General features: G+C 37.0%; 3 protein-coding genes across 3 annotated transcripts; 2 read left to right on the top strand and 1 right to left on the bottom strand.

The window, feature by feature from the left end:
* Positions 1-1,517: 1,517 nt before the first annotated feature.
* Positions 1,518-4,484, bottom strand: LOC139976520 (uncharacterized). The gene is made up of 2 exons (XM_071985638.1): positions 4,091-4,484; positions 1,518-3,463 (listed from the first exon to the last, which is right to left on the bottom strand). The coding sequence occupies exons 1-2, from the start codon at positions 4,293-4,295 to the stop codon at positions 2,727-2,729; spliced, it is 942 nt and encodes a 313-aa protein (XP_071841739.1). The 5' UTR covers positions 4,296-4,484; the 3' UTR covers positions 1,518-2,726.
* A 1,131-nt stretch (positions 4,485-5,615) lies between these two features.
* Positions 5,616-9,938, top strand: LOC139975279 (uncharacterized). Its single transcript, XM_071983474.1, has 3 exons — positions 5,616-6,010; positions 8,688-8,831; positions 9,187-9,938. Exons 1-3 carry the CDS (start codon positions 5,695-5,697, stop codon positions 9,915-9,917), a joined length of 1,191 nt encoding a protein of 396 aa, XP_071839575.1. The 5' UTR covers positions 5,616-5,694; the 3' UTR covers positions 9,918-9,938.
* Positions 9,939-13,743: 3,805 nt separating this feature from the next.
* Positions 13,744-15,875, top strand: LOC139974616 (uncharacterized). The gene is made up of 2 exons (XM_071982261.1): positions 13,744-14,217; positions 14,608-15,875. The coding sequence occupies exons 1-2, from the start codon at positions 13,995-13,997 to the stop codon at positions 15,336-15,338; spliced, it is 954 nt and encodes a 317-aa protein (XP_071838362.1). The 5' UTR covers positions 13,744-13,994; the 3' UTR covers positions 15,339-15,875.
* The last annotated feature ends 4,820 nt before the right edge of the window (positions 15,876-20,695 follow it).

The raw sequence follows: 20,695 nt of genomic DNA, 5'->3' as shown, positions 1-20,695 counted from the left end.
CATTCGACTCTGACCTTCCCTCAAAAGTTCACTTGCATCTGGTTAAGAATTCAGATGACTAACTTAATCAGTCGGGGGGCGGGGGATTTTGGGGTTTATTATTATTTATTAGCGCAAAGCCTGCGTTTAGAGCTACTTATATAGACCTAAATTATAATCTACATGCACCATTTGAAGATTTTTTCTGGGCGAAGTCCTCCAGACACCCTACACTAAGAGTCGGCTTAACTGACCCCAGTGCAGCCCCAATCCTTCACGAGTTCCTTCATCCCCCTCTGGTACCTCCACAACTTAATGTTCAGCTCCTACCGTAATCAGTCGTGGGAAAATGTTGAAGCCCCTACCTTTGAAATCCTGTGTACTCCACTGTGGCGCGTGGACCGACCTTATGACCCTCGCACAGTTATGAAGTCGCCCAATATGTATATGTGAAATGGGTAGAGCTGTGGACTGCTAACCCGTTGTTCCGGGCTGCTCAGTTTACAAACTGTAGATTAACTATATTTAACTGGAAGGCATCATTCCCACCCCACCCAAAAGCCTTCGAAACAACAAACTGTATTCTGTTTAATATCGTTCAAATTAAAAGTCTGTTGTACTGTATAGTCTGTTCTATTAATCCATCAATTACATGGAATATAACGTGTGTTGAGATTCCTATGTATCTTTTCTTACAATTGTTTAATTTGAATAGCGAACCGCTCTATCGATCATTCAAATATATTCACTGGGGAAGTGTTGAAGTATAATATCAACGTTGGATGGGGATACACATATATGAACAACAAAAGCTATAAGGAAAATAAGTTTTCTTCCTTTCCTGTCCGACGCATGAGCAACTTTTAGAAGCTAAAAAGGGAGTTGCTTGTTCAGGAATCTTCATATTAACCATAGATAAAGGTTTGCAGTATTTCATGTGGAGGATTAAACCTTCCAATAGTCGATGAGAAACGATATCGTCGAAGTTTCGGAAATACTGGTGACGGAATCGCCATTACCCCTTCTCCATACTGACAGCAAACTTAGACCAAGATACTTCGTTCCAGATGGTAAACGATAAATAGGATTTACAAGTGTCGACCATTATGATGCTTTATTAGTTAATTCTTGTAATGAAAGAAAGATGCCAAGTAGGATTCGTAAACTAACAGTTTGTATTCTTATTTCCAAATTCACGTTGGAAAACCACTTCGGGCATGTCATGTCATGGGATGTTGTAAAGCCAAAGCTTGGTAATTAAATTAAATTGGCTTTCAACCCTTATTGAACGTTTTATTACCGTGAGGAAACTCTAATTAAAAGGCTCTGCTTCTCATGCTTAGCGACTAGAACAAGATTCTTTAATGAACGAAGTTCTTTTCTATCTCTAATATTAAAAGGTGGTGTATTTCTGAACGCAATATATCGGAAATTTTACAAACAGATCTGCCTTTTTACCGGTTAAAAAATGGTAAAGTGTAAGGGGAACTTGTTACCGCCTGCTTGAAGGGATAATAGCGAGTCTGGTTAATATGTTCAATTATTTATTAATTTCGGTGGCCCTTCTTGCAAAGGGAAGCCCCCTCACTATAGATCACCTGTACACAACCTTTACCTATGTTGACGAATCGGAGGAATAGTCCTCGGTTAACCAATAGCCATCTTATTTTGAGTACTATTTCTTATGGTAGGCTTGTTACTCCATTATACAAAACAAACAGTGCAACAAGGTTTCACTATATTGCGCTATACGTAACATTTCAAGAGGGAACAATTACAAAATGGAGAAATCGAATGAAAATAAGAACTACAAATATCTGTGTATTCCATATTACAGCCTTCGTGTTTGTGACACTGACATGTAAAACAGTCTGTGCGTCTCAGCAAAGAAGGCAGCATACTCCCATTAAACTTACTTTGACTTACACACTTAATCACAAAAGTAATGTGGTCTTGAAGTCTAGATAGAAAGTTCTCACTAGCTAAACGCTACCCATCACTGGATAGCTTATAAGTTGGCCAAATATGGCCTTACCGAAATTTTTGTATCATGACCATGTAGAGTTTTTGCTATCATAGCGTGACGTTTACGTCACTTGTAAACAAACCTCTTCACTCAGTAGTAAACAATTTTCGTACTCTGCTCCCGGGTGGCCTAAAGGGGTATAAAACTGCCTCAATTAAACCCAATTTTTGAACCACATGTACTTCCATTCATGCTCTTCCACATAACCAAAACGATATTCTCCTACTCCTTTCTGTCACTTTTCCTGGAGTAGAACATTCGGGCGGACTGATATAGACTAATATATTATATAATGCCACCAGAAACTCAAGTAAATACTTTCCCCATCAGTCTGTACTCTGGAGATCATTTCTTCTACCAAACACCATCTCTTTCTCGAGGCCACCACCACAACAATGTGGTTCGTTCTAAATAATGAAAACTGTCTTAACTACATGACCAATATAGTACCCTAGAATTCAACGTTACCCATGTTCCCATCATCTCACCACCTCCCATTCCTCTCGGCATACACCGAGGCCTTACCAGAGTGTGAGATCGTAATTTCGTAATGTAAATACATGAATTAATTAAGCTCTCTTTTAAGAAGTGATATTATTTGGTTATAGGCAACAAAAACATATTAAGCTGTTTACCCTTTTTTTTTTGCAATACATATTGAATGACTTTAGGTTAACTTGTTTCATTAGGTCGAATATAAAACTCCCCATTTGGGTCTCCATCATTTCTCTTGTGACAGACAAGGGTACTTAATACCAGCACCGTGGTATCGATCAACCCATTCTGCCTCAAGACTTTCCGATGGGAGTGTATCAAATAATCCAGGAAGAATTTCACGAAAAACACCATTCATAGATGTGACTATCAACGTAGATGGACACCTGACGGAACGACTGGTAGTAGCATGCATGCAGACGTCACCATTATATCGCTGAATCTCACACAGATTTTCTTTTATGGCCTTACAATAACCTATATCCCAACCCAGGATTGAACCACATCCCCAATCAAATCTTTCTGGATAGCAGGTATTGTCCAGACTTTCCCCGATAACTTGATCGAAATCGTCTCCAACGTTCTCGTCTGTTTGACAAGAAACGTTCTTGGATACCTCTAGCGTCAAGCTGTCCTCACCTACACGTAACGTTACACTCTCTCCGTCTTCGTCGATGGTATCTACGATAAAACGATACTTATCGTTCGTCACTAACGGTGGCGTTAAACGGTTCTTTGTATCTGACATCTCCGCAAGTATGAGTAATCCCGAATGTCCATTGCTCAGGTAAGGGATGGCAAAATACAAACTTTGGTAGCTCGTTTCTAACCGGTCTTTCAAATCACACGGTAGGTAGTCCAAATCCAGTTCTTCGAAAGTTCCATAGGCGACGAATATTTCCCCGTAATGAGATTGGTCGTAATCTGCCGATGGTAGGGACTCTGGAAGTGACAGGCTGACGTCTGTTTTATACAGCCATAAAATTAGGAGAAGAGATATCAAATGTAATTAGCAGGTGAGGATCCAGGGGAGTGTGAGAGGTATACCTTCCCTTCCCACCCCCACCTTTACACATCCACTTCAATCTCATCTTTCAACCTTTCAAAGTATTTTTTAGCACAATATTGTATTCAGATCCAATTATAGGTCTAATTTAAAGTGTTGGTATGCTTCAGATTAAGGAGCGGGATCCATCCGGGGACTTCATCTGGTTGTGCTTTTCTGTTGCAGGTTGTAATACATTGGACCAAAAAACCAGAAATGATAAATGGGGCGTCACATTTTGCATGCGATATACGACTAGGCCTAATAACGTTCATCGACTTGCTCGTGCAAACAAATTATTCTTGCATTTTAGGAATCCCTCCCAGCACAGAGTAATTAATTATGAATATGCTCCTAACGACCATGTACCGTCTAAGATTACTGTGCTCGGTAGGGCGAAGGTGTACAGGTTTAAATATATATATATATATATATATATATATATATATATATATATATATATATATATATATATATATATATACCTGTCCAACATCTGTGGTCCCAATATAGTAACTGCAAACGAAATCAGCAATAAAACTCACCATTTCCACATTCGAAGTCGCTGTCTATGCGATCACTAATCGCGGTTTGCAGAGCATCGCGTGGAACAAGAAGCCGTCCGTTGGTCGATGTGGTACGATACCGTCGGAGATTCGGCAGCACCGTTGACGAAATTGGCATAATCGCTACAGATAGCAAACTTAAGACCAAGACTCGTCGAGCAAGATCGAGAAAATTTTCAACCATGATTGATGATGATGATGATATGGTTACATCTAACTGAGAAGAGGAAAACGATACAAATTCATTCCTTCTCCTGGAATATATGTAAAATATTTGTATTAACTTTGCTGGGTTACTTTGCGGCGTATGTCATGCATGGATTTTTATTAGTAAGTCAATTAGCTTTATTTACACAGGGTTTACCAAAACGCTATACCTTCAACATCCAAAATGTAATAAAAAACCTACTTCGCTTGATTTATTGTTAAATAATTCCCGAAAGATTTTGTTAATCGAGTTTGCTGGCTAAACGGAAGTCATCGAAATCATTATAGTTTTTGAGTTTTAAACTTGAGGTAGCAAGGTTTTTGGACAAATACTTCTACTACGAACGAAAATTCAATGCATAAAACGTATGCGGGCGTTATAGATATGATATTATTAGTTAATTATTCAGGCAGTTATAGTCATTTGAAGAAAGACAAATCTTTAGACACTGATACATGTAGGCCTGCATATTAGTCTAAGAAACGCTACACGGTTGTTTCTTTATTGCAAAATTATAACTTTCTAGTTACGCGAAACTGTTTATCTGTAAGGACTCAATGTTGATTCGTTAGCTGGAATAAGACGGCCATATGTAGCCCTAAAACAGAATAGCATAGTTAAGGCTGCTTCGGGAAGCTCAATGACTGTCTAAACATTTAAGAAAATTTTGAATTGAAAATGATGGCAATTACTCGAAAGTCGGTAGGGAGCTTCGTTAGTTTGACAAAAATGTTGGCATTAATTCTGTTGTATGTAGAAGTTGTGCCTACCTCATCGACATTGTTACCAAATCTCAGACGGTTTCGTATAAAAGGAACTACCGGGCGATTTCTTGGTCCACGTGATTCTCTTCAAGCAGTGATTAACAAACGAACTGAAGACGACCAGCAATGTGGAAAACGTGAGATTACTTTTCGATTATGTATTCAAACATTGAATAACAGAAATTCACATGGGGAATAATTAAGAAATTTCGTTAGCAATAGAATTTTTGTGTACAAAGGAATGGAAAGAGTGACTTCATAATATTAGCCTTAAGCTCGATCAAATCAAAGTAGTTGCCCAGCCCTAATTGCTTGGTTGCCCCGAAAATTACCGATATATATAGATCTTTTCTCAATTTCGTTGTTCTGATTGTTTTCCCCTTGCAGGGGATTCCTGGGGGGGGGGAGGGATGAGGAGACGGTGTCACGGTGATAATTAAAGTCACCCGAAATCGATTTGGCTCACGGTGCCCCCTGTTTGATATTTTTATTTTACTATTTTTTTTTATCTTACAGATGTCAATCTGTCTCTTGCACGATCATTAAAATCTGCCAAATACGATGAGTCCCTGTACGGAGAAGTTTTGGTAAACTATGTAAATTTTGAAGATATGGATTTGGAATTTCTGCAATGTGATCTAAGGAGCCAGCTGCAAACAACCTACCGTAGTTTGCTTGTTGCTGTACCTTACCAAAGTAACGGGCAGTCTGGATTACTCGTTCTTGCAGAAGTAACGGACGCAAGATACCGGTTGCCGTCACCGTCGAGGACTAACGATAAGCTATGTTTAACAGGTGCGACCTTCCAAGAAGACGACGATAGGGTCACTATAAGCATCGGAGAGGACACCATGACTATGCGTGTATCACCTAACGTAACATGTGAAACAGACGAGAAACTCGGTGCAGACTTTGATGAAGTCACAGGTACAAATTTTACAGCTACCAGTTACCCTGAAAGATTCGATTGGGGTTGTGGTTCACTCCTGGATTGGGATACAGGGTACTGTAAGGTCATTAACGAAAATCTTTGCCAAATTCAACGATTTGACGGTGATGTTTGTATTCACGAAACCGTAAGAAGTTCCGTTAGATGTCCGTCTACGATGGAAATCATATCTATGAATGGTGTTTTTCATGATACTTTTTCTAGATTGTTGGCAACGATCCCATCTGAAAGTTTTGAAAGTGAGAGTATCGATCGAGACCATGATGTTGGTATTAAATACCCTTGTTTGACAACCTAGTCTGATTGCAACATATCTGACTTTTTCCATCTCTTTTATTGATTTCTTTCTTGGGTTTTTTACGTTGTTAAATGAAAAAAAAAAATAATAATAGAAGAAGAAGATTTTCCTAATAACTGTATTTTTAGGTTAGAACTGAGTTGAAAAAGTCATATTAAAATCGTCCGTTGTTCAGTAGTTTAAACCATGGATATATCCATGACTTAACTACGCACACATCGAAATACAATTGATTTAAATAGGTCAGTCCATGTAACCTTGTCCACAGCATAGTACACAATAATGATAATATTAATATAATACTACACGACGGCACTGCATCCAATACAGGCACGGCGATGATAATGTTTATGTACACGATGATAGTGTAAAAGCATGCACGCGCTGCGTATTGTTTCTTGAGATTCTTGAGAAGACAGGTTTGAGTGTTGTGTGTCGTCTGAGGAACTGACTCAATGATCTGTCTGTTAGTCTAAGTAGCCCAGTCATTGTAATTGATGAGCCTCAGATCCTTAAAAGGATGCTTATTTAAAAAAAATGATATAGGCATACTCCATGGATTGATAGCAGTGCTTTTTTATTGGTCTGCAAAATATCAAACTTAATTTTACGCCTAAATCATTGCTATAAATGGTTCCTCAGCAACGGACTTTGTTACGACATAATCACCTGTTATTGAATTTATTAGTTTGCGTACACCTTTCATTCCAACATTGTACTAAATGTAAAGCCAATTCTGAAGTGTATGTCATAGAAGATAAATTACTACTCCATTTTGCAATGTTATACGCGCACTATCAATAGGCCTACGTAAGACGCCATTAAATACGACTGGCAAAATTAATATTACTCAATCACCTTAAATTCCTTTGAAATCTGTGAATGAAATTTCGCTTTCCAAATCTAACTATACTTCCGAAAAAATGCGACCGATATAATTCTTTCAAAGATGTAATATTAGAGACCAAGTGATCACTTTCAATGGAAACTGAAGGATACTGAAGAAAAATTAAATATAATTAATAAGCATTTCTATTAAAACAAGTCAACGTACTAATGAGAAAAAAAAGTAAAATAAAGTTTGTACTAGGTTATTAACTTGAAACTAAAGGATAGCATAGACTGGTCTCTGCTATTGTGCTTTGATTTAAATGGTGCCTTATCGGGAGAAGTCTTACTCTTACTAGACAAGGTAATGTATCGCTCGTGTCATGTTCTAACTGTGTGTATGGTTGTTTAGTCTTTGGAATTGTCAATTATATACTATTTTACAAATTATTTCGACTTACTTTTCCTCCAAGATATAAATATTAGTTCGGTTATATCGTCGACGAAATCGGCATCTCTGCAAAAAATAAAAGTTAATACTAAAACTGGTCGAGCCAGAGCGAGAACAGCCCGGATTAAGATTTTCAACCATGATTGATGATATATGGCTAAGTCTATTGATGAATGAAAAATACAAAGTAATATTCATCAACTGAAACTTTCATTCTTTCTCCTAGGATATATGTTAGATACCTTTATTAATACCTTGTTGGCTAAACGTTTTGGATATGTCATGCATAGAATGTGTCTGAAAGTTAAATAAAAATGGCCTTTCATGGTATTTGTCAAAACTTATTTGTGCTTTACTCTGACCTACGTCTTTTTGTATTCGTATTAAGCTTTGTAATTGTATATGCTTGTCAACATGCAGTGGATGGTTAATTTCCTGGTGTATTAATTAGCTGAACAGGAATAATTTAAGTTACTTATGTTTTATCTTTTTACAATGATACTTTCTCGAGCGCAACTTAATAATTGTAAAAGCATAATAAATCCTAATAGATTTTGTTAATCGAGTTTGCTTGGCAAAACGCAAGTCATTGAACTCATTCTAATTTGAAAACTACACCTAATTACTTGAGGTTAGCAAGGTTTTTGGACAAATAACTCTACTACGAACGGAAATTCAATGCATAAAACGTATATGCGGGCATACAAGATATGATATTAAAAGATAATTATTCATGATAAATTTCACGACAATCGAGCAGCAATAGCCAATTGAAGAAAGACAATTCCTTATACACTGATACATGTAGGCCTGCATATCAGTGTATAAGCGCTCCTGTTACGCGAAAACTGTTTGTCTTTCAGTAACGTACTTCAAAGTTGATTCGTAAGCTGGAATTAGACGGCCGTATATAACCCTTTAACAGAGTAGCATAGTTAAGGCTGCTTTACGACGCTAAATGACTGACAAAACTTTTTGTTTTGAATCTTAGTTTTGTAAATGATGGCAATTACTCGAAAGTCGGTAGGGAGCTTCGTTATGTTGACAAGAATGTTGGCATTAACTCTGTTGTATGTAGAAGTTGTGCCTACCTCATCGACATTGTTACCAAATCTCAGACGGTTTCGTATAAAGGGAACTTCCGGGCGATTTCTTGGTCCACGTGATTCTCTTCAAGCAGTGATTAACAAACGAACTGAAGACGACCAGCAATGTGGAAAACGTGAGCTAACTTTCGATAATGTATTAAAACATTGAATAACAGAAATTCATATGGTGAATTATTAAGATAGTTTGTTGGCAATGGAATTTGTGTGTACACATAAATTAGCCTTAAGCTCGATAAAACTAATGTAGGCCTAGTTGCCCAGCCCTTGTTTGGTTGCCAAAGAAATTATCGCTGTATATATATGTTCTCAATTTCGTTGTTTTGATTGTTTTCTCCCAGTGTAAGGGGGATTCCTGGGGGGGGGGGGGGTTGAGGAGATAGTGTCACGGTGATAATTATTGTCACCCGAAACCGATTTGGTTCTCGATGTTTGATATTTTTATTTTACTATTTTCTTTTTAACTTACAGATGTCGATCTGTCTCTTGCACAATCATTAAAATCTGCTCAATACGATGAGTCCCTTTACGGTGAAGTATATGTAAATTACGGAACTTTTGAAGACATGGATTTGGACTATCTGCCATGTGATCTAAGAAGCCAGTTGCAAACAACCTACCGTAATTTGCTTGTTGCTATCCCTTACCAAAGTAATGGGCAGCCTGGATTGCTCGTTCTTGCAGAAGTAACGGACGCAAGAAACCGGTTACCGTCACCGTCGAGGACTAACGATAAGTTACGCTTAACAGGTGCGACCTTCCAAGAAGACGACGATAGGGTCACTATAAGCATCCGAGAGGACACCATGACTATGCGTGTATCACCTAACGTAACCTGTGAGACAGACAAGGAACTCGATGCAGACTTTGATGCAGTCACAGGTGCAAATTTTACAGCTACCAGTTACCCTGAAAGATTCGATTGGGGTTGTGGTTCACTCCTGGATTGGGATACAGGGTACTGTAAGATCATTCAAGAAAATCTTTGCCAAATTCAACGATTTGACGGTGATGTTTGTATTCACAAAACCGTGAGAAGTTCCGTTAGATGTCCGTCTAAGATGGAAATCATATCAATGAATGGTGTTTTTCATGATACTTTTTCTAGATTGTTTGCAACGATCCCATCTGAAAGTTTTGAAACTGAGAGTATCGATCGAGACCATGATGTTGGTATTAAATACCCTTGTTTGACAACCTAGTCTGATAACAACATTGCTGACTTTTTCATCACTTTTAATGATTTCTTTCGTGGATTTTTTATGTCGTTAAATAAAAAAATAAAGATAATAAAAAGTAAATGTGAAATTATTTGTAAAATCAACCTTCGTAGGTTAGACATTACTATTACCATTAACGAATTTTTTACTATGTTAACTTTCTTCGACATTTAACTATTAAAGTAAATAATATCGTTACAATTTTTTATATTTGACTTGTTACTGTTAGCAACATATTGATCAGAAGAATGATTTGGAGGGCGGAAATTTAAATCCGATTAAGCAACGCTTACCTCATCAATAACAAATAAACAGTGTGATCATCATTATGATGATGGCGGTGGTGGTGGTGGTGATGGTGATGGTGATAGTGATAATGAAATATATTGTTCTTCCTTTTAGAGCGCAACACAAGACTGCCTGAAAGACTAGTATATTATTATATCCAAGGCCGACAAGTTGAGCCGTGAGGACTTATGAAAATACAAGTCTAAATCTCCTAACACAGGCATTCCGTTTGTTACCAATTACAACCCCCTCATCAAATCCTTTATAAGCTCTATCAAACAGGAATTTGCTGTTTACCAAGACGATCAGTCTGTCGGAGGATCGTTTAAGGCCCCCCCCCCCCCCATGCTAGCATTTCGTTAGCATTTTGCTAGATTTGTATTCACTTCCTCCAGACTTCCTCACTCAGTTTCCACCCGCGCAGGCAATTTCCGTTGCGGTAAACCTCGACGCCAAATATGCCCCCATATTACCCCAGGTATCGAGGTAAAAATTCCCAATGTTGACTATAGTCTAAGACCCCATTCCCTCTCTTGTGATTCTATTATTAATATTTACATTTTTCTACTGTGTACTTTGCAAATAGGGCAATTATGTAGGTGAAACAGGCTCCCGGTTCCGCTTACGTTTTAATAATCACAACAAATCTATTCGTGATAATTTTGCAGGATTCCCCGTTTCCGAACATTTCAATCTTCATAGTCATTCCCTCAAAAACCTAAAATGTATTTTGATTGCCTCGAACCTCATATCCGCTACTGAACGTAACCGTAAAGAAATCGAGTGGATCTTTCGTATTAAGTCTCACATCACCGGCCTCCACAAAGACTTGGAACCCCTTAACAACTATTAGTTCTACAAACATATGTAATCCATTGTTTGCTCCTTAATCCGCTGCCTGTATAGTCATGGTATATTTCGTTCTAATTTCATCTATGCAACTTACACTTCTCTAGCGTCAGACTTTCATTGTGTTACATTTTGTACTTTCAATTCTACTGCCAAGTATTGCTGACGAAGGTTCCAGGGGGACCGAAAATTCCAATATATTTTCTAAAACTTTATTCCTAATATGTCAACTATGAGTCATATCTTATTTCTCTGATTTTCTCTAATCATATTTTCTTTTGGAGTAAACGTGTATTTTCGTTATATTATTTAATAAGGTGTGAACTGGAATCAAGCGATACCGTAGCTCATTTACTTCATCTCGTAGGCATTCTCATCTCCGTAGACTCCTCGTCCAGTCGCGCAGTTGTTTGTCTTACATGGAAACAAGTTAACAGCTTTGCATTGTTACAGTGCCATCTGTAACAAATGTTACCGTGTTAAGAACACAAAGTAGTAATTACTGATGTACGGTTGTGGGACACGAACAATTGTGGTTGTACCAGTTATGCGTATCTGCTGTTTTATGACAAAGAGTTTATTTAAAAATAGTCGAAGATAGACGATTTTCCTAATAACTGTATTTAAGGTTAGGACTGAGTTGAAAATGCCAAATTAAAGTCGTCCGTTGTTCAATAGTTTAAACCATGGATATATCTATGACTTAACTACGCACACATTGAGATACAATTGATTTAAACAGGTCAGTCCATGTAACCTTGTCCACAGCATAGTACACAATAATGATAATATTAATATAAGACTACACGACGGTACTGCATTCAATACAGGCACGGCGATGATAATGTTTATGTACACGATGATAGTGTAAAAGCATGCACGCGCTGCGTATTGTTTCTTGAGATTCTTGAGCAGACAGGTTTGAGTCTTATGTGTCGTCTGAGGAACTGACTCAGCAATCTGTCTGTTAGTCTAAGTAGCCCAGTCATTGTATTTAATGAGCCTCAAATCCGTTAAAGGATGATTATTTTTTAAAAATTAAGTAAAAGTGATATATATAGGCAAACTGCATGTGTTGATAACAGTGCTTTTATTGGTCTGCAAAATATCAAACTTAATTTTACGCCTAAACCAATCATTGCTTTAAGTAGTTTCTTAGCAACGGACTTTGTTACGACTTAATCACCTGTTGTTGCATTCATTAGTTTTGTGTACACCTTTCATTCCAACATTGTACTAAATGTAAAGCCAATTCTGCAGAGTAATATTGAAAAGGGTCAATATCAACCAAGTTAATCCGACACTAACAAGGTGGGACGGTCCTGTAAAATGTTCAAAGTGTGATAAACATATGACTACCGAATGGTACATAACCTATTACATATATCATAGAAGATAAATTAGTACTTCGTGTTGCAATGTTATAGGCGTACTATCAATAGGCCTACCTAAGACGCCATTAATCACGACTGGCAAAATGAATATCACTTCGTCACCTTTAATTCCTTTGAAATCTTTGAATGAAATTTCGCTTTCCAAATCATAACTATATTTCCGAAGAAAATGCGGCCGTTATAATTCTTTCAGAGATGCAATATTAGAGACCAAATGATCACCTACTATAGAAACGGAAGGATACTGAAGAAAAAGAAATTTTAATAAGCCTTTTTTTTTATATAAAAGTCAACGTTAAAATGAGAACAAAAAGGAAAGTTTATAATAGGTAATTAACTTGAAACTATAGGAAAACATGAACTGGCCTCTGCTATTGTGCTTTGATTTAAACAATGCTTCATCAGGAAAGGCCTTACTAATTAGACAAGGTAAATTATTGCTCGTGTCATGATCTAACCCTGTGTAGGGTTTAGCCTTTGGAATTGTCAATGAGACTAGAATGAAATGATGTCGACTTATTTACCTCCAAAATATAATTGTAAGTTCGGTAATACCTTTGACTAAGTTAATACTAAAATTTGTCGAGCCAGAGCGAGAATAGCCCCGGATATAAGATTTCCGAACATGATTGATGATATATGGCTAAGTCTATTGATGAAAGAAAAATAACAAGTAATATTCATCAACTGAAACCTACTTTCTTTCTCCTGGAACATATCTTACATATCTATATTTATACCTTGTGGGCTAAACGTATTGGATATGTCATGCATGAATTGTGACTAAAAGTTACATAGAAATGCCCTTTCATGAAATTTGGGAAAACTGGTTTGTGCTTTCGTGTTACATACGTTTTTTCCCATTTGCCTTAAGTTTTTTAATTATATATGTATGTCTGCATGCACGTATTGGTTATTTCCTGGTGTATTAATTAGCTGAACAGGAATGATTAAATTTTTATTTTTTTATTTTTTTGCAATGATATTTTCTCGAGCGCAGCTTTATCAATTGTACATGCTTAATAAATTCCTAATAGAGTTTGTTAATCGAGACTTGCTGGCTAAATCGAACTCATCGAATTCATTAAAGTTTTTAATTTGTAAAAATACACGTTATCACTGGAGGTCAGCAAAGTTTTTGGACAATATACCTCTGCTACGAACGAAAATTCAATACATAAAATGTATACGGGCATTATAGATGTGATATTTAAAGATAATTATTCGTGATAAATTTCACGACAATCAGACAGGTATAGTCATTTGAAGACAGACAATGTCCTTAGACACTGATGCATGTAGGCCGGCATATCAGTGAAAGAAACGCTACAAGGTTGTTTCTTTATTGCAAAATTATAACTTTCTAGTTACGCGAAACTGTCTGTCTGTAAGTACCGGACTACAAAGTTGATTCGTTAGCTGGAATAAGACGGCCGTATATAGCCCTAAAACAGAATATCAAAGTTAAGGCTGCTTTAGGACGATCGATAACTGTCAAAACTTTTTGTTTTAGATCTTAGAATTGAAAATGATGGCAATTACTCGAAAGTCGGTAGGGAGCTTCGTTAGTTTGACAAGAATGTTGGTATTAATTTTGTTGTATGTAGAAGTTGTGCCTGCCTCATCGACATTGTTACCAAATCTCAGACGGTCTCGTATAAAGGGAACTAACGGGCGATTTCTTGGTCCACGTGTTTCTCTTCAAGCAGTGATTACCAAACGAATTGAAGACGACCAGCAATGTGGAAAACGTGAGATTACTTTTCGATTATGTACTGAAACATTGAAACACAGAAATTCACATGGGGAATAATTTAGATAGTTTGTTAGAAATGGATTTTGAATGTACACAGGAGTAAAACCAGTGACCTTAAAATATTAGCCTTAAGCTCGATCAAACTAACAAAGGCCTAGTTGCCCATCCCTTGTTTAGTTGCAAAGGAATTATCGCTATATATATATATATGTTCTCAATTTCGTTGTTTTGATTGTTTTCTCCAGTTTAGGGGAATTCCTGGATCGGGGGGGGGGTGGGTTTGGACACTGTCACGGTGATAATTATTGTCACACGAAACCAATTTGGTTCATGATGCCCCTAAGTTTGATATTTTCATTTTCCTATTTTCTTTTTTATCTTACAGATGTCGATCTGTCTCTTGCACAATCATTAAACTCTGCACAAAACGATGAGTCCCTTTACGGTGAAGTATTTATAAATTACGGAATTCTTGAAGAATTGGATTTGGACTATCTGCCATGTGATCTAAGAAGCCAGTTGCAAACAACCTACCGTAGTTTGCTTGTTGGTATCCCTTACCAAAGTAATGGGCAGTCTGGATTACTCATTATTGCAGAAGTGACGGACGCAATATACCGGTTACCGTCACCGTCGACGACTAACGAGAAGTTATGCTTAACAGGTGCGACCTTCCAAGAACGCGACGATAGGGTCACTATAAGCATCGGAGAAGACACCATGACTATGCGTGTATCACCTAACGTAACATGTGAAACAGACGAGGAACTCGGTGCAGACTTCGATGAAATCACAGGTGCAAATTTTACAGCTACCAGTTACCCAGAAAGATTCGATTGGAGTTGTGGTTCACTCCTGGATTGGGATACAGGGTACTGTAAGATCATTCAAGAAAATCTTTGCCAAATTCAACGATTTGACGGTGATGTTTGTATTCACAAAACCGTAAGAAGTTCCGTTAGATGTCCGTCTACGATGGAAATCATATCTATGAATGGTGTTTTTCATGATACTTTTTCTAGATTGTTTGCAACGATCCCATCTGAAAGCTTTGAAACTGAGAGTATCGATCGAGAACATGATGTTGGTATTAAATACCCTTGTTTGACAAGCTAGTCTGATTGCAACATATCTGACTTTTCCATCTCTTTTAATGATTTCTTTCGTTGGTTTTTTACGTCGTTAAATAAAAAAATAAAGATAATAAAAAGTAAATGTGAAATTATTTGTAAAATCAAACTTCGTAGGTTAGACATTACCATTACCATTAACGAATTCTTTACTATGTTAACTCTCTTCGACATTAAACTATTAAAGTAAATAATATCGTTAAAATTGTTTATATTTGACTTGTTAGCAACATATTGATCAGAAGAATGATTTGGAGGGAGGAAATTTAAATCCGATTAAGCAACGCATACCTCATCAATAACAAATAAACAGTGTGATCATCATTATGAAAATGAGCATGAAAATGGTGATGGTGGTGGTGATGGTGATAGTGATAATGAAATATATTGTTCTTCCTTTTAGAGCGCAACACAAGACTGCCTGAAAGACTAGTATATTATTATATCCAAGGCCGACAAGTTGAGCCGTGAGGACTTATGAAAATACAAGTCTAACAGTCCTAACACACGCATTCCGTTTGTTACCAGTTACAACCCCCTCATCAAATCCTTTATGAGCTCTATCAAACAGGAATTTGCTGTATTCCAAGACGATCAGTCTGTCAGAGGATCGTTTAAGGTATCCCCCCTCCCATGCTAGCATTTCGTTAGCATTTTGCTAGATTTGTATTCACCTCCTCCAGACTTCCTCACTCAGTTTCCACCCGCGCAGGCAATTTAAGTTGCGGTAAACCTCGACGCCAAATATGCCCCCATATTACCCCAGGTATCGAGGTAAAAATTCCCAATGTAGACTACAGTCTAAGATCCCATTCCCTCTCTTGTGATTCTATTAATGATATTTACATTTTCTACTGTGTACTTTGCAAAGAGGGCAATTATGTAGGTAAAACAGGCTCCCGGTTCCGCTTACGTTTTAATAATCACAACAAATCTATTCATGATAATTTTGCAGGATTCCCCGTTTCCGAACATTTCAATCTTCATAGTCATTCCCTCAAAAACCTGAAATGTATTTTAATTGCCTCGAACCTCAAATCCGCTACTGAACGTAAACGTAAAGAAATCGATTGGATCTTTCGTATTAAGTCTCACATCACCGGCCTCCACAAAGACTTGACACCCCTTAACAACTATCAGTTCTACAAACATATGTAATCCGTTGTTTTCTCCTTAATCCGCTGCCTGTATAGTCATGGTTTATTTGGTTCTAATTCCATCTATGCAACTTGCACTTCTCTAGCGTCAGACCTTCATTGTGTTACAATTTGTACTTTCCATTCGACTGCCAAGTATTGCTGACGAAGGTTCCAAGGGGACCGAAAATTCCAATATATTTTCAAAAACTTTATTCCTTATTTGTCAATTATGAGTCATATCTTATTTCTCTGGTTTTCTCTAATAATATTTTCTTTTGGAGTAAACGTGTATTTTCGTTATATTATATAATGAGGTGTGAACTGGAATCAAGCGATACCGTACCTCATTTACTTCATCTCGTAGGCATTCTCATCTCCATAGACTCCTCGTCCAGTCACGCAGTTCTTTGTCTTACGTGGGAACCGGTTAACAGCTTTGCAGTTGTTACAGTGCCATCAGTAACACATGTTACCGTGTTACGAACACAAAGTAGTAATTACTGATGCACGGTTTGAGTTTCATGTGTCGTCTGAGGGACTGACTCAGTAATCTGTCTGTTAGTCTAAGTAGCCCAGTCACTGTAATTGATGAGCCTCAGATCCTTAATTATTTAAAAAAAAATAATAAGTAAAAGTGATGTAGGCAAACTGCATGAGTTTATAACAGTGCTTTTATTGGTCTGCGAAATATCAAACTTAAGTTTGCGCCTAAACCAATCATTGCTTTAAGTAGTTTCGCAGCAACGGACTCTGTTACGACTTAATCACCTGTTGTTGCATTCATTAGTTTTGTGTACACCTTTCATTCCAACATTGTACTAAATGTAAAGCCAATGCTGCAGTGTAACATTGAAAAGGGTAAATATAAACCAAGTTAATCCGACATTAACAAAGTCGGTAATGTTAAAAGTTAAAAGTGTGATAAACGTATGACTACCGAATGGTACATAACCTATTACATATATCATAGAAGATAAATTACTACCTCATTTTGCAATGTTATACGCGCACTACCACTACCAAGACGCCATTAAATACGACTGGCAAACTTAATTTTACTTCATCATCTTTAATTCCTTTGAAATCTGTGAATGAAATTTCGCTTCCCAAATCTAACTATACTTTCGAAAAAATGCGACCGATATAATTCTTTCAGAGATGTAATATTAGAGACCAAAGTATCACCGACTAAAGAAACGGAAGGATACTGAAGAAAAAGAAAATTTAATAAGCCTTTCTTTTATAAAAGTCAACGTTATAATGAGAACAAAAAGGAAAGTTTATAATAAATTTTTAACTTGAAACTATAGGAAAACATGAACTGGCCTCTGCTATTGTGCTTTGATTTAAATAATGCTTCATCGGGAGAAGCCTTACTATAATCAGACAAGGTAAAGTATTGCTCGTGTCATGTTCTAACCCTGTGTAGGGTTTACCCTTTGGAATTGTCAATGAGAATATTTTACATAGAATGAAATGATGTCGACTTATTTACCTCCAAAATATAATTGTTAGTTCGGTAATATCTTTGACTAAGTTAATACTAAAACTGGTCGAGCCAGAGCGAGAACAACCCCGGATTAAGATATTCAACCATGATTGATAATATATGGCTACGTCTATTGATGAATGAAAAATACCAAGTAATATTCATAAACTGAACTTTTCGTTCTTTCTCCTGGAATATATGTTAGATACCTATAGTTATACTATGTGAGCTAAACGTTTTGGATATGTCATGCATAGAATGTGACTGAAAGTTACATAAAAATGCCCTTTCATGATTTTTGGGAGCACTTGTTTGTGCTTTACTCTGACCTACGTCTTTTTCCATTTTCCTTAAGTTTTTTAAATTGTAAATTTGTGTCTACATGCACCTAATGGGTTATTTCCTGGTGTATTACTTAGCTGAACAGGAATGATTAAATTTATTTATTTTTTATCTTTTTGCAATGATACTTTCTCGAGGGCAACTTTATTAATTGTACATGCCTAATAAATTCCTAATATAGTATCTTAATCGAGTTTGCTGGCTGATTTGTAAAAATACACATTATTTCTTGAGGTCAGCAAGGTTCGTGGACAAATAACTCTGCTACCATCGAGAATTCAATACATAAAACGTATGCAAGCATAATAAATATGATATTAAAAGATTGTTATTCGTGATAACTAGTCTTTCACGACAATCAGGCAGCTATAGTAATTTGAAGAAAGACAATTTCCTCAGACACTGATACATGTAGACCTGCATATCAGTGTAAGACACGCTACGAGGTTGTTTCTTTATTGCAAAATTATAAATTTCTAGTTGCGCGAATCTGTCTGTCTGTAAGTACCGCACTACAAAGTTGATTCGTTAGCTGGAGTAAGACGGCTGTATATAGACCTAGAACAGAATAGCAAAGGTAAGGCTGCTTTAGTAGGCTCAATGACTGTCAAAACGTTTTTTAATTTTAGATCTTAGAAGTGAAAATGATGGCAATTACTCGAAAGTCGGTAGGGAGCCTCGTTAGTTTGACAAGAATGTTGGCATTAATTTTGTTGTATGTAGAAGTTGTGCCTACCTCATCGACATTGTTACCAAATCTCAGACGGTTTCATGTAAAGGGAACTAACGGGCGATTTCTTGGGCTACGTGATTCTCTTCAAGCAGTGATTACCAAACGAACTGAAGACGACCAGCAATGTGGGAAACGTGAGATTACTTTTCAATTATGTATTAAAACATTGAATAACAGAAAATCACATGGTGAATAATTAAGAAAGTTTGTAAAGTATTGAAATTGGTGGGTACACAGGAGTGGAACCAGTGACCTCAATATATTGACTGAAGCTCGATCAAATTAACTTAGGTCTAGTTGCCCAACCCTTGTCTGGTTCCATTCCTATTTATCTATTTTTCTACAGTTCCGAATTGTTTAAGTAAAATATTTAATACATGTCGTTATTTTACTAATTAAAATATTCGCTACATATCTATTCTCAATTTCGTTGTCCTGTTTATTTTTCCTTTCCGATGTAAAGGGGGATAAGTGGAGGGTGGGGGTAGGGTGGGTTAGACCAAACGGTGTCACGGTGATAATTATTGTCACCTGGAACCGATTTGACCCACGATGCCCCTGTTGGTAGATTTATTTTCCGATTTTGTTTACCTTACAGATGTCAATCTGTCTCTTGCACGATCATTAAAATCTGCCCAATACGATGAGTCCCTGTACGGGGAAGTATTTTTAGCTTACGGAACTCTTGAAGAATTGGATTTGGACTATCTGCCATGTGATCTAAGAAGCCAGTTGCAAACAACCTACCGTAGTTTGCTTGTAACTGTCCCTTACCAAAGTAATGGGCAGTCTGGATTACTCGTTCATGCAGAAGTGACGGACGCAAGAAACCGGTTACCGTCACCGTCGACGACTAACGATAAAATATGCTTAACAGGTGCGACCTTCCAAGAAGACGACGATAGGGTCACTATAAGCATCCGAGAGGACACCATGACTATGCGTGTATCACCTAACGTAACATGTGAGACAGACGAGGAACTCGGTACAGACTTTGATGACGTCACAGGTTCAGATTTTACAGCTACCAGCTACCCTGAAAGATTCGATTGGGGTTGTGGTTCACTCCTGGATTGGAATACAGGGTACTGTGAGATCATTAAAGAAAATCTTTGCCAAATTCAACGATTTGACGGTGATGTTTGTATTCAACAAACCGTGAGAAGTTCCGTTAGATGTCCGTCTAAGATGGAAATCATATCTATGAATGGTATTTTTCATGATACCTTTTCTAGATTGTTTGCAACGATCCCATCTGAAAGCTTTGAAACTGAGAGTATCGATCGAGACCATGATGTTGGTATTAAATACCCTTGTTTGACAACCTAGTCTGAATGCAACATATCTGACATTTTCCATCTCATATAATAATGAAAAGTAAACGTGAAATTATGGTAATTTCAAACTTTGTAGGTTAAGGCATTAACATAACCAGCAAATAATTCTTTACGATAGTAGCTTTTTTCGACATTAAAATATTTGAGTAAATAATATCGTTATTAACTTTAATATATTTTGTTGATATATTTACTTTCTTTCCTTACAATGTTTTGTTGTTAAACGCGCAAGTTTTGCATGGTACGTTCCATGTTGTTATATATATTGCATAATATTAGGTTGGTGAATGGGTGGTTGGAGAG

The sequence above is a fragment of the Apostichopus japonicus genome, chromosome 1 (assembly GCF_037975245.1).
Source record: "Apostichopus japonicus isolate 1M-3 chromosome 1, ASM3797524v1, whole genome shotgun sequence".
Classification (NCBI taxonomy): Eukaryota; Metazoa; Echinodermata; class Holothuroidea; order Aspidochirotida; family Stichopodidae; genus Apostichopus; species Apostichopus japonicus.
This window is presented reverse-complemented; position numbering and strand designations above follow the sequence as displayed.

Excerpts from the sequence above, each read along its gene's own strand:
- LOC139974616 (XM_071982261.1), top strand. The coding sequence starts at position 13,995 with ATGATGGCAATTACTCGAAAGTCGGTAGGGAGCTTCGTTAGTTTGACA. Across the intron at positions 14,218-14,607 it reads CGACCAGCAATGTGGAAAAC|ATGTCGATCTGTCTCTTGCA; the intron begins GTGAGATTACTT and ends TTTATCTTACAG.
- LOC139976520 (XM_071985638.1), bottom strand. The coding sequence starts at position 4,295 with ATGGTTGAAAATTTTCTCGATCTTGCTCGACGAGTCTTGGTCTTAAGT. Across the intron at positions 3,464-4,090 it reads CGACTTCGAATGTGGAAATG|ACGTCAGCCTGTCACTTCCA; the intron begins GTGAGTTTTATT and ends TGTATAAAACAG.
- LOC139975279 (XM_071983474.1), top strand. The coding sequence starts at position 5,695 with ATGGATTTGGAATTTCTGCAATGTGATCTAAGGAGCCAGCTGCAAACA. Across the intron at positions 6,011-8,687 it reads AGACTTTGATGAAGTCACAG|AAGTTGTGCCTACCTCATCG; the intron begins GTACAAATTTTA and ends TGTTGTATGTAG. Across the intron at positions 8,832-9,186 it reads CGACCAGCAATGTGGAAAAC|ATGTCGATCTGTCTCTTGCA; the intron begins GTGAGCTAACTT and ends TTTAACTTACAG.